The sequence below is a fragment of the Misgurnus anguillicaudatus genome, chromosome 11 (assembly GCF_027580225.2).
Source record: "Misgurnus anguillicaudatus chromosome 11, ASM2758022v2, whole genome shotgun sequence".
In the NCBI taxonomy this organism is placed as follows: Eukaryota; Metazoa; Chordata; class Actinopteri; order Cypriniformes; family Cobitidae; genus Misgurnus; species Misgurnus anguillicaudatus.
This window is the reverse complement of record NC_073347.2, coordinates 16,292,666-16,306,666: the sequence shown is the minus strand read 5'-3', so window position 1 is coordinate 16,306,666 and position 14,001 is coordinate 16,292,666. Positions and strand designations below refer to the sequence as shown.

The 14,001-nt window shown below is 34.6% G+C and overlaps 1 protein-coding gene across 1 annotated transcript in view; it reads left to right on the top strand.

The window, feature by feature from the left end:
• Positions 1-14,001, top strand: part of srbd1 (S1 RNA binding domain 1) — a 73,260-nt gene that overhangs the window by 226 nt on the left and 59,033 nt on the right. Inside the window, exons 2-14 of the mRNA XM_055170283.2 lie at positions 415-505; positions 771-1,062; positions 1,342-1,587; positions 1,882-2,048; positions 2,163-2,280; positions 3,230-3,368; positions 5,040-5,136; positions 5,297-5,459; positions 10,581-10,684; positions 11,430-11,537; positions 11,746-11,903; positions 13,705-13,795; positions 13,889-13,996. Of these exons, the coding sequence (XP_055026258.2) occupies positions 438-505; positions 771-1,062; positions 1,342-1,587; positions 1,882-2,048; positions 2,163-2,280; positions 3,230-3,368; positions 5,040-5,136; positions 5,297-5,459; positions 10,581-10,684; positions 11,430-11,537; positions 11,746-11,903; positions 13,705-13,795; positions 13,889-13,996 (1,859 nt within the window). The 5' untranslated portion in view covers positions 415-437. The remainder of the gene's footprint in view (positions 1-414; positions 506-770; positions 1,063-1,341; positions 1,588-1,881; positions 2,049-2,162; positions 2,281-3,229; positions 3,369-5,039; positions 5,137-5,296; positions 5,460-10,580; positions 10,685-11,429; positions 11,538-11,745; positions 11,904-13,704; positions 13,796-13,888; positions 13,997-14,001) is intronic.

The following is a 14,001-nucleotide window of genomic DNA, read 5'->3' as shown; positions in this document are numbered from 1 at the left end:
ATAGATTGTAAGACCAAACAAATTATAGGTACGTGCTTGCGCGCTAAATTCAAAATGACTTGAAGCACTGGAGAATTAGCTCCTGATGCTTTCTAGCCTAACATTAAACCATTCAACTAATGGAATGATTTTTATATTTAAATTTTGTCTTGAACTTATGCTCACCAGCTAAATATACATAACGTTACAGAAGGTATACCGAAATTAGGTCTCTAGACAATATGAATGATGCGTCTTCTGTACGCATCTTATAACCGATATGTACCGTTACATTGAATTTACCTTCTCTGCTTCTCTTGCACTCTTCATAAATATGCACTCAATAAAATAGTCTTTAGTTTCACATGCACATATATACTATTGCTTTATGCACTTCTGGTTAGATACCTACTGTATTTCATTGCATTTTACCAGAATGTGTTGTCCTCCACGCAAAGATGCTTCGAAGAGTAAGAACAGCAAAAGTGTATAAAGAGGAGTCGACAGATGATGACTCTGATGACATGTGAGTTTTAACTTTACTTGCTTGCTTTGGTCAACATCATTTTTATAGTAGGTCCCAAGAGTAACCACATATAATGTAAACATGTTTTTTCCTCAGTGATGTAATTCACACTGATGCAAAATGGTATAATATTTACTTCAACAAACAAAGAATAAGATGTCCTCATATAAATAAAGTAAAAAATAGTGTAATATTACTGCCTCCTGAGTCCTGTTTTATATTATGTCTGTGTGCTGGATGAATTAAAAATGTCACCTTGTTACAGAACACCCAGTCATATCAAAGATGAAAGTGAAGAGTTAGACGAATGGTTACCAGAGTTAAATGATGGCAAAATTAAAGGTGGACACCAGAAATTGAAAGATGGAACGGCTGATACGAAAAAAGTCACAAAGAGGGTCGCCAAACCCAAAGAGCCAAAACCTAAAGCGGAGAGGAAGCCGAGAGCAGTACGGACTACTAAAGCTAAAAAGGAGAAGCTTAGTACAGAGCAACAACCTGAGGAGACCGATGTACAAAAGCCTACATCACAGCAACTCATGAAAGTTAAAGACGAGGTATGTTATTCATTTTTGTGCCAGTTTTTTCCATGCCAACAACATTTTGTCTGACTTTCATGCCACTTTCTCATTATGAGATGTTTAATACATAATTAAAGCAGCACATGCCCATGTCATTAAAATGTGTCTAGTAGTACTGTCTGTTTCTCCTCAAACTTGAGAAGTGAGTGCATGCTGGCATTAAAGCAAAATAGAGAGATATCAGGCCCAGGCTGCTTTAAAGAATTTGTCTTTGTAGCGCACATAATTGATTCCAACGCTTTTGCTTTGCTTTAGAGGCTATCCATCAACGTGAACAGTGAGTTCAGTAATAATGCAGCAGTCCCAGGAGATATGCCTGATGAGGGAACGTCATCCAGCCGACGTATTTCCAAGGTAAAAAAAGAGGAACCAGAAGACTTCACCTTTGATGAACCTGCTCAGAAGAAGCAGAGGACAAATGCGCCCCAAGGAAGACCAGTTAAACTCAAATCAGGAAATTCCTGTTCGGAAGACCTGCAGATGAGTTGGGATCCCATTCAGGTGGGTTATTATAGGTGCCATGTTAGACTGCAGTGCTAGTGTTAGACGAAATATCTATACAGTGTTAATCTTTGTATTTGTCATTGTGTTTCAAACATTGTGATATCTGTATCTGTGTTGTAAAGATGCATGCCCATTTTTCAGCATTTTTTAAGTATCAGTGTAATTAGCTGGATAATGTACAGTCAGCAAAAAATAAACATTTTTAAGATAATAAATATACTAATAACCTTACTTGAGTTTTTTATGCATGTTTATGCCTCTTTAATGTAACAGTTATGTGTTCCTACGTAGGTTCTCGCTCAAAAGACGGGTGTTGAGCAGTGGGTGTGTGCAAACATTGCACAATTGTTGCAGGAGGACAACACTGTTCCTTTCATGGTGCGCTATAGAAAAGAGTTGATCAACCATATGGATGCAGATGCTGTTCGAGATGTGCAACTAGTTCTTGAAGAGTTACGGTAAGACAAAAGGGGGGCACTGATTTACTATCCACTGACGATTTCATATTTTAGGAAATGTGCTTGGTTAAGTTTAGTGTTATATATTTGTATGAAATTGTATGTGTACCCTAGGTCAGTGGCAAAGAAGAGCAAGACCATTGCTCAAACACTGAAGAAAGAAGGAATTCTTACTTCAGAGCTGGAAAAAGCTCTGAAGAACTGTACAGCAGCTGATGAAATAGAGCATGTGGTGAGTACAGAACAAGAAATAAAAAATAAAAACACTTTTATAGTTTCACCAGGCCCACATAGAATCTGTGGCGTGTGCTCTGCCGATTTTCATAGATGTCAAAGTCATTTACAAATAGTGCTGCCTCACGATTAGTCGCGACTAATCGTTTGCAGAATAAAAGTTTCTGTTTACAAAATATATGTGTGTGTACTGTGTATAATAATTATGTATAAATACACACACATACATGTATAATTTTATGAAAAAAATATATTTATATAATAAATATTTATATGTAATATAAATTATATATATAAACATGTATATACACATGCAAATATGTATTTAGTGTATGTATTTATTAATAATTATTATACACAGTACACCCACATATATTATGTAAACAAAAACTTTAATTCTGCAAATGATTAGTCGCGACTAATTGTGAGGCAGCACTATTTACAATGTAACATTGCTCTTATTTAAAATGTTTAAATCCCTTCTGCAAGGTTCTCTGAAAATGAAAGGAGAAAATCCTACTAAACTTTTTTTTGTCGAACCTGATTATTACTTTAAAGCAACACCAAAGAGTTTTTTTTTACCTTAAAATAACGCTTCCAAAACAGTTTCAGTCGTTCATCCACTCAAAACAGGGTGAACAGCACTTTCACATTCGCTCTGCAGCCCTCTATTGGCCAAAACCGCACTAAAGAAGTTTCCAACCATCGGGTAGCGGTCCTGTAGTCCGAGTGAATACTACAAAAACTTGCTTTACGGCAGACCTACAATCCAATCAGAGCCAGCTATGCCTCAGTATTTGACAGTGGGTAATGGACAATTACGCTTCTAACCTGTAGGGGGAGCAAAGAGCCAAAACTCTTTGGTGTTGCTTTAAAACTGATAAGTTTTGGTGAGTTCCTGACTGTGCATAATCTAAAAAGAGCTTGCACTCCTGTGTTTTCTTTAGTATGCTCCCTATAAAAAGGGCAGTAAGTTGTCCAAGGCCCGGCGAGCTAAGGAGCTGGGATTGGAACCTGTTGCACTAGCTTTGCTTCAGTCACCCCAGACACTGAACCTGCACTCCTGGATCCAGCCCAACAAAAAGGGTACTGCTCCTCTGAAAAATCCCCACACACACTGATCATAGGCAGCAGCAAGCCTGTTATATCTAAATGATATGGGAAGAATTATAAATGGCGGCGATAATCTTTAGCAGGCAGCTTAAGTTTAGTATTTTTACTAAGAGTTTTTTTTATTTATTCTAAGTTTTTATTAAACTGGGTCTGTGTATTCGTACATCAACTTTCCAACTGGAATATTCTTCAAATACTTAAAATTAATTTAACATTTTATGTAAGACATTTCATCACAACTTAAAACAGGGTAATTGTATCCTTGTAATTAAAACAAATAAAAAATAAATAATAATAAAAACAACAACTGTGTTTTAGTCTAGGACTAACCTTAAGCCTTGAAACCAGGGGTAAATGTATTAAACAATAGAATAGTAGAGTTAAGGTTGTAAAAATAAAAGGGTCACAGGACCATTGTTATTACTATTAACATTTTTATTCAATTTGATGTATTGTTTTTATCCTTTCCCAGATTTTTCCATCTTAATTTTTGTGAAAACAGCAACACCCAGAGATTTGGTCAGTAGAGGGCAGCAAAGTACTTTTGTTTTTGCTGATGCATGTAGTAGGCGGTTGACATGAGGTGCCACAGCAGTGTGCCATCTAATGGAATTAGCCACAGAAGCTGGCATAGTGTTGAAAACAAACAAGGATCTGTTTTAAATGCCATATTTCAAATGATTTTATAATTATGAGTCTGTACTCAGTGTTTATAGAGACACTTGATGGGATATTGTCAAACATCCATTTTTTCACACCACTTAACTGTTTAATTGTCAAAGGCCACTTAAATGGCAAAAATGCAGGCACCTAAAATTTAATTATTATAGCTGGTTATTTACAGAATGCAAGGACTAAAAATAGCAAATATCCTTAAAATATGATAAAAAGTCCACCGGTTCTGTAAGTTCAGTAAGTTGTCCAAGCCCATACAAAATGTAAATTTACTTAACAAAATTATTTTTTTAATTAATTAAACAAATTCTATTATTAATTTTATGTTTTATGTGTAAGTATATTAATGCAAAATGAAGTCCGCACACTGAAAAATACTGCTCCATACAAATATTTATTTAATTAAAAGGCAACGTTTCGACCCTCAGGTCTTCATCAGGCACGTGCCTTTTAATTAAATAAATATTTGTATGGAGCAGTATTTTTTAGTGTGCGGACTCCATTTTGTATTAATTGATTGCATATCCAGTTGTCCTGCACCTGGCCCAAATTTGGACTTATGTGATGTGCACACCACTTCTGTGTGTTCTAATTCTTATGTGTAAGTATAATAATGACTGAAATTTTTGAAGAAATCTGACCCTTAGTGATCTACAAATAGCACAAAATCTTGAATATTATGATTTTTTATTTATGTCATTCCTTTGTTTACTTTTTATCTGTATTTTCAGATTTTTTTACAAGTTTTAATCCCATCATTTCAATGTGGTCTCAGGCTTTTGGACCTCATATAAAGTCTTGATACAATATCTCTGTAATTTGTCAGCTAATAATATCTGTGTTAAAATGAATATCTATATAAACCCATAATACCAGTTTCACATTTTGCACCGGAGAAAGTTGTTCTAATATTTTCTTTCAGTGTTGTCATGTTACATTTTAGTACTTTCACTTGCTGTATGTTTAAAGGGTTATCTACTCTGGAGGAGGTGGCCACAGGTGTGCAGGAGATCCTGGCAGATATGATTTCTAAAGACAAAGAGACACTCACATATGTCCAATCACTGTGAGGCGCTGATAATTTTAACAACTTTACTATTTTTTCATAGTCTCTATATATCCTCTTTCGGTCTAATAATTGAATAATCTGTTTCTTTTATTATTATAAACACACATCTTTCCATGCATTTGACTTGTTTGACTCTCTATGTATGTTCTTGTCTCAGGTGCGACAGGGCGATGGTGACCATTCACTCGTCAGTGTCTAAAACAGCCCTTAAAGAACAGCAGGAGCAGCAGGGAAATCAGAAGAGTAAACCAAAGGACATTGCCAAGTTCAGCCTGTATACTGACTTTACCTGCAACGTCCAGCAAATCCAGCATCATCAGGTATGGTCACTCTTATTGTGAGCCTAAGGCCAGAATTTTGTGGACGGCATGCTTAAAATCACTGACCTTTGTGGGTGATTCTCATGAAATCCAGACTTAGAAGGTGTCCTACATCAGATTTTTTTTAAAAGCCCTTAAAGCCAATTTTTTTGCACATATTAGTTTAAGATCTGAACTTACTAAAACCAATATTTTTAGAGGATTTAAAAAAATATTTCCTATAGCATTATGTAAATTTTTTATATTATCATTATCAAAAATTATCATTACCGCAACATGATATTACATATATATATATATATATATATATATATATATATATATATATATATATATATATATATATATATATATATACATATATATATATATATATATATATATATATATATATATATATATATATATATATATATATATATATATATATATATATATATATATATACATATATATATATACATATACATATATATATACATATACATATATATATATATATATATATATATATATATATACATATACATATATACATATACATACATATATATATATATATATATACATATACATATATACATATACATATACATATACATATACATATATACATATACATATATATATATATATACATATATATATATACATATACATATATATATACATATACATATATATATATATATATATATATATATACATATACATATATACATATACATACATATATATATATATATATATACATATACATATATACATATACATATACATATACATATATACATATACATATACATATACATATACATATATATATATATATACATACATATATATATATATATACATATATATATATATATATACATATATATATATACATATATATATATACATATATATATATATATATACATATATATACATATATACATATATATATATATATATATATATATATATATATATATATATATATATATATATATATATATATATATATATACATATATATACATATATATAACATATATGCATTTATTAACTCATGTTTCGGTAATGAGAATTAAAAAGTTGTCTAGGTACTATGACAAACAAAATTTCAACTTTTATCTGGAGAGAAAAAATAAGAACTGCTTACTTGGTAGCCATCTTGAGTGTCACAGTCAATTATGTCCCTTCCAACAATTTTTTTTTTAAATGTTAGTTTATCAAGGGCTTAAACAATTATTGAAAATTGTTGCGGAGGATGAGAACATTTTTCTTTGACACATTTATATTTCTTATTATTGTCTCTACATTTACCAATGATCACCAAATATCACATGTTTCTTTACTGTAAATGTTTATAGTGTAACATGCACTGAAGCTTTTTATTTTTTAATTATAAATATTTCCATGTCAACTCTCAAATCCAGTCATGGACACATTGCGGTAATGAAAATTTCCTCTTAAATGTGAAAAAAAAATCATGTGCAAAATAGTACATGAAGAAATGTTTGTAACTGTCTGTATGCTTTTTATTTTGATACACTTACTTTGCATTTACTTTTTTATCAAAATGTTTCATGACACCTCATAAGTCTAATTTCGCGAGAATCACCCTTGTGTTTTATATGAGGTTTTTTAAAAAAGAGATTTAAATATAATGGAGTATAAGTTATGTTGTCATTATGCATGTTCCTCTTTCCTTAACTGTGTTATCATTTTTGATATAAATTTATAAATGTCAGATATAATAACACAGTTTATAGTGTATCTATACACTCAAAAAATTTGAGTTATTTTATTTATTTAGTGTTATTTTCAACATAGTGTTAGGTCAAAGAGGAATGAACCCAACCCGTTGGGTTGTAATTTAACCTATGATGGGGTTGTTTAACCAAAAATGTTGGGTTGGTTTAACCCATTGTTGGGTCAAATGTAAACCTTTTGTTTCTTTTTGATGCAGTGTGTTTTTTAAGCGTATGCTTAAGTTATTGCAAATAGGTACAAATATAATTTTATATGATTATATGCTTAAATTTTTATTTTACATTTTTAATTATTATGTTGCATTGGATCTAATATAAAGGCAAAGCTGGCAACACGTTCCCAGAATGCACTGGATCTCCTTCACTACTGCTTTAAAGCATCCCAACAGGATATTGTAGTTCATAAAGTCAGTTGAGAAAAAGCCCAGGTTGTGCATCTACGTACATCTATAAAGAATATACAACAGCATCAATTTGCACATTTCTGTAAAATGATTACACTGTTTAATAATTACTCTATACTAAACTTTTGAGGGAATGTAATGATACATTTATGAGAAGACGTACTGTATATGTACATACATACACAATGACAGTGTTGTGCCACATTGTGTCACACTTTATAGGTCTTCTGTCAGTGATGTTTAACCGTACGTCTTTGTGTCATTATTATCCCTCCCCCTCTCACTCACGGGTACCCGCTTACTCAGAGCCGGTTGCGGCCACATGTCACAGCAACTCTGTCATAATTTTCTCCCTCTATCCATCTCTCTCAACCCCTTCCCTGTCCTCCAGTCATTCCCTATCTCCCCCTCTTAACATATGTGACACGTCCGTCTCCGCATGGCTGTGGATTAAAGGCTGGGATTGACAATCACTGCTTCATGATGACAGCCGCTCATGGGCTCCGTGAAAAGGGTGGGGGGTACGGCACGAGGGGCGAGAGACAAAGCCGGAATGAGTGAGCGAGCGAACGGTCGAGAGATCTCCTGTGAAGCATACAGTTTAGCCGTTGTTAATCTGCTGACGTGAATTGTCAGTGAGTGTTAATTTGAGTTTGCCGTGACCTGCGAGCTGTCACACTCCGGCTAAAATGAACCTTTTCGTGGTTTTGCCGAGGAAGAGTGTGAAATGTATTTTGACAGGAGGCATGTGTATACACACGTTCTTGCTTGTTTAATTTAACACATCAGTTGCGAGAGTGCATTAAGGACAGATGTGTATGTGTGTGAATGTGTGGGTGCTCGAGCGGGTTTCACTCATTGGTATCGTAAGGGTAAAGGGGTTGGTGTGAAAGGTTTCGCTGATCTTAGAGATCCGTTCATTAACAGAGGTTACATTGATGCTTTGTGTACAAATTAGACAGAACTTGTATATTTGACTAAGATGCGTATGAGATCAAACTCTGTAGTAGTGATGTGGCTGAATGTTGAAAAATATTTTTCTTGCAACTTGAAAAGATTAAAAGATTCACTAGACTACTTGAAATTTCATTTCTTACATGCGTTTTAAAGTTTGCTATATCAATTTTGTCTCGGACATCTTGCAACCAAACTATTAAAGGGGAGATTTAAAGGATTTAATAGGTTAATATTTGAGGTATTGACCAGATCATGCATCCATGTAATATTTTGCATCCTTGTTTAATCAGTATTTCAATAAACCATTTAGATTCAAAATTTGCTATGCAACATTAAAAACAATCGATTATGCATGCTGTACAGTGATACTAGAGGTCATATTGTTCAATAAACCACTCTTATTTAAAATTTTTTATTGTTCTGGTAGTTTATAAATAGTAAAGCATTTTTTATACCCCAGGCATGCTGTTAACATATTGAGTAACTTTTTGTTATTGTTAATAAGGCGCCAAACGGTGTGTTTTATTTGTTTGATATAAGACAAATATAAATTGCATAAATTGTTTCTTCCACCAGCACACATGGTAGAAAAAAAGAAATTTCATTTTTACACAAAATGATATGCAGCTTATTGTTTGTTTGAGCTGTATTACACTATTATCATTGCCAAACTATTAGAGTTTTTTACAAAACAGAGCAGCTTTCACAAAAGCATGAGACCTTGTTTATTTTGTATAGAAATACACGTTGGTGTATTTTAAGCCCCATGTTGTGTATGTTTGTTTTTCTGTACATGCAGAGATAGGAAGTGAAAAGTTCATCCTTTCTTTTTATTTTTGTAGTGGCCATCCTCTATTGCTCTGTTCTGTGGCGATGGCCTTGCCTTTATTTGGAGACAAAATATTGATTCGGAATAGCCCAGTCTTTGGAATAATATTCATTTCTGTCGCTTACATTCCTCATATTTTTCCAATTATGATTTCATTGTTATTGAGGAACTTGATATGTTGAATATTTAGACTAAACTTTTTCCCCATTTCTTTCCATCTCTGTTTTAAAATCTCGTGTCCTGGATTGGCATGAAAGTGTTGAGGCTGATTGTGTTTGAAATATGACACTTAACCTGAATAATGGCGTCAACCATTTTTTGGATCCATTTAAAGTTTTTGGTGACAATTTATTGAATTAAAACTCTCTTTTCGTCTGTTTATATGTATGTGATACACATACACATGTTGTATGTTGTCTGATGATATGTTTGTTGAGGTGTGGTTTTTTTTTTGGGCAGTTGTAAGGTTATGTGTCCTATATATTTTTAACCTACTGGTCACCTGTTTTCTTTTTTTTTAAGACGGCTACACCTTTTCTTATGTTTCCTCTCAATGTATAACACGATTAAAGAATAGGATTAGCTTAACTACCGTAATCGAATCAGTGTAAAAAGAAAAGTTGGATATTTGTTTGACATTTCCCTCATCTAGAGTAAAACTTTAAATGTGATGAGCGTTGCATGAGAAAGCCCCAGTAAACAGTCGCCTTAGGGGGGAGAAATGCCAAAATAGGAAAATATAATTTTCATCATATTTCTGGCTGCATTAATTCACATCTTGATAAGGCCATTAGCTGTTGAGCTGTATACAGGGGGTTGCTTGCTGCTGTGTAGGGCAGGGGTGAGTGTGTGCTTGCGTAGGGGGTTGCTGGTGATTTTTAAGCTCAGTTCTTTCGCTTCGAGTCCAGATTGGCGGGTCATCCCTCTTGCTTCCTTTCAAAAGCTTTTCCTCAAAAAAGGTCAGATACTTAAAACTATTTGCTTCACAGCATGTCACTTTCCCTAAAAGGGCCAGTAGGAGAAAGTGAGAGAGGCTTTTTAGTGAGACAAAAGTGTGTTGAAGCGCCCTGCCCTGTTTTAGGAGAGAACGGGAGGGGGTGGCACTGACGGCACGGTGCCGTGCCTCGCCTTGTGTCGGCTGTCTCTACAGGTTACTCTCTCGTTTCAGACGTTAGCCATTAACCGTGGGGAGAATCTGAAGATTCTGACAGTGAAGGTCAACATCCCCGACTGGGTGAAGAATGAGTTCTGTAGGTGGTGCATCAACGTCAGGTCAGCACGCCGCCGCCCCCAACACAACATTCAAATGCACGCACCTCATCATCTTCCTCTCATTCTTGCGTTAGGCTCATTTCTGTTGTCTGTTTGATGGGTGGTGGCCAGGTGTGAATGATGTCAGCTCCAGGTTTTTATAGTGTTATTGCTGCTTCCCATCATGTCCCAAAGTTCAGTTTTATTATGTGACCCTGCCAGTAAAAACCAAGCTAAAGTCTTTTTTTAAATATAATGTTTTCTATAGAAATCATCCTACATAATGTAAAGAACATTCTGAGTAAATATAACCTTGATATTGACTGAGTAAGGCCATGTCAAAGATTGAAATCAAACTTTAATGCTTTAATGATAGGGTCACATATATGATATTAACATTATTATTATAACAGTCTTATTAAGTGAGAAACAGCATCTAATGTAATATGAAGGGTTTTAATAATTTAATAACATTTTGATGGTATGTTTGAAACAATTGATGTTTTATTTTATTAATGTATCTACGTGCCATAAATGTTTTGTAATTTAATCTGCATAAAAATATATCATATTGTAGGATTTTTATTACATGCCCAAATATTACTAAAGGAATGTTTTTTATAAAAAATTGTATATAATAAATTCTTTGAAACGTTATAGCTATAGCTAATTATTTGTGTATATTACACCATCCCAGTGTCAAATATATATATATATATTTTAGGGGGATTATGAGTGTGTAAAGTCTCTGTGGTGTGGTTTGCAGGTGGAAGCCACAAGGATTTGCCCAGCCAGAACTGATGACGGTTTTGAGAAATGCTGCTGAGGATTCCTACAAGAGACTCATATTGCCTTTTCTTAGCAGAGGCTACAGGTTTGTTCTCACCTGACAGGAAACACATTTTTTTTGTTGTGAATTTATTTATTTACCAGATCCGTATATTTACAAACTACAGAGCATTTAACTGTCTTTTTAAGCATCAAAGCATGCAATAAGCAAAGTCTACAAAGATGAAACATTTTCTTACACGTTCTCTCTAACCTTTGCTTCTGTTTGACTCCTATTTTGCTCTCTGTCCTAGAACGAAGTTGACCGCGAGTGCGGAAAAAGAATCTATTGCAATGTTTGTTCGTAATTTGCGTCAGCGTCTTCTGATGTGTCCTGTGCGAGGGAAGGTCATCATGGGAGTGGACCCAGGATTTCATCACGGCTGTAAACTGTCCATCCTTTCCCCCACCAGTCAGAACACCTGCCTTATTTATTTTTTAAGGAACAAATAATAATCATTGGATAATAATATTAATAACAATAATTTAAATCATGAAAAATTTATATAACAGTATTTGAAACTAAAAGCGGTCTTAAAGTGGTTTTATACGTTGGGAATTCACCAGCACTGGCATCATGGACATTTTAATTGCTACAAAATTTGGCAAAGAAGAGTCTGATTGGCAGGTGTGATGAGAATGCTCACTGTATGCTCTCAGTGGGTGGAGCTGCATGCTGCAGACTGTGTGTGCCCCGTGTCCAGGCGACTGATCGGCCTGGCGGGTGTGTGTCAGGTGGCATTGCCGTGTTTTGTCTTCGGCCCTGCGGCAGCACCACACGTACACGCATACCCAGCTTGACTGTGACAGGTCTGTGGATGTGGATTCACATGACCTGGCGAGCTCTTGAGGTGTCCAGTGCGATTAGACTTCGTCTCTTAGGCTGACAAAAATGCCTTCTGTGTTGTCTGAGAGTGAATAAGATGTTGATGAGTGCAGTGGTTGACAATATCAGTATCTAGACAGCAGATATTTGCATGAAATAAAGATAAGATTGCTAAATTTAAATAAAAACTTTTGTACAATATTTACCCAAAATGCACAGATAATAGGCCCCTTTCTATTTAAAAGTGTAAGGATAAGTTAATCAGCCTAGCATAGATTTTAGTCTATTGCTTGTTAAAGGGATAGTTCCCGCAAAAATGAAAATAATGTCATTAATGAATCACCCTCGTGTCGTTCCAAACTCATAAGACCTCCGTTTATCTTCGGAACACAGTTTGAGATGTTTTATATTTAATCCGAGAGCTTGTTGACCCTTCATTGAAAATCTGCGTACAATATACTGTCCTATCCATGTCCAGAAAGGTAATAAAACATCATCAAAATAGTCCATTTGACATCAGTGGGTCAGTTAAAATGTGTTGAAGCATCAAAAATTACGACTTTTTTCAGCATTGTCTTCTCTTCCGCGTCTGATGTGAAGCTAATGCGCGAGTCTAAAGTCACGTGACTGCACTGACGCAGATGATGTGTTATCCTCAGACATGTTTGCGTTTTTTTTTTTCAAACTTACAGCGTGCGTCTCTCTCAGACTGTAAACGAAGCCCGGGCGCACAAAAAACAAACAAAAAACAGCTGGGGCGCACCAGATTACACGTCAGTACGTTATCCACGTCACTGCAGTCACGTGACTTTAGTCTTGCGTATGCACTTCACAACAGACGCAGAAGAGGAGACAATGGTGAATAAAGTCATAATTTTTGTTATTTTTGAACCAAAATGTATTTTCGATGCTTCAACAAATTCTAACTGACCCACTGATGTCACATGGACTACTTTGATGATGTTTTATTACCTTTCTGGGCATGGACAGTATACCACTACGTAGATTTTCAATGAAGGGTCAACAAGCTCCTGGACTAAATATAAAACATCTTAAACTGTGTTCTGAAGGTAAACGGAGGTCTTACGAGTTTGGAAGGACAAAGAGTCATTAATGACATTATTTTCATTTTTGGGTGAACTATCCCTTTAAGGACATTTATTTACATTTTAATTAATTTATTTAGCAGAGGCTTTATCCAAAAAAGATCAAAGGAAATCAACTTATTGACATAATATTCAGCTTTATGTATCTCAAAAAAGAAATCAGAGGAATATGGGTTATTTTAATTGAATTTTGTGTTGTCGATAAGTTCTATTTCTATTTCTAATATATCCAATATTAAGATGTTTTTGCTCTGTGCTGTAAGTTTTTATGTTTTTCTCAGGTCAGATACTTCAAACAGATGTGGTTTACCTGCATGGCTCTGCTAGACAAAGAGAGGCGGGAAAACTGCGCCATCTTATGCTTAAACATAGGTATTACGCTCAGAATGATGATACAGGGTTGCATGAGTATGTTTGTGGCACCCAAGAAGATCTTTGAGTAACTTGATGTTTTTTTCCTTGCAGCTGCCAGACTGTTGTCATAGGAAATGGCAAAGCATGCAGAGAGACTGAGGCCTTCTTTACTGACCTTATTAAACAGCGCTTCTTCCACCCTCTCGATGTTTCCTACTGGTATG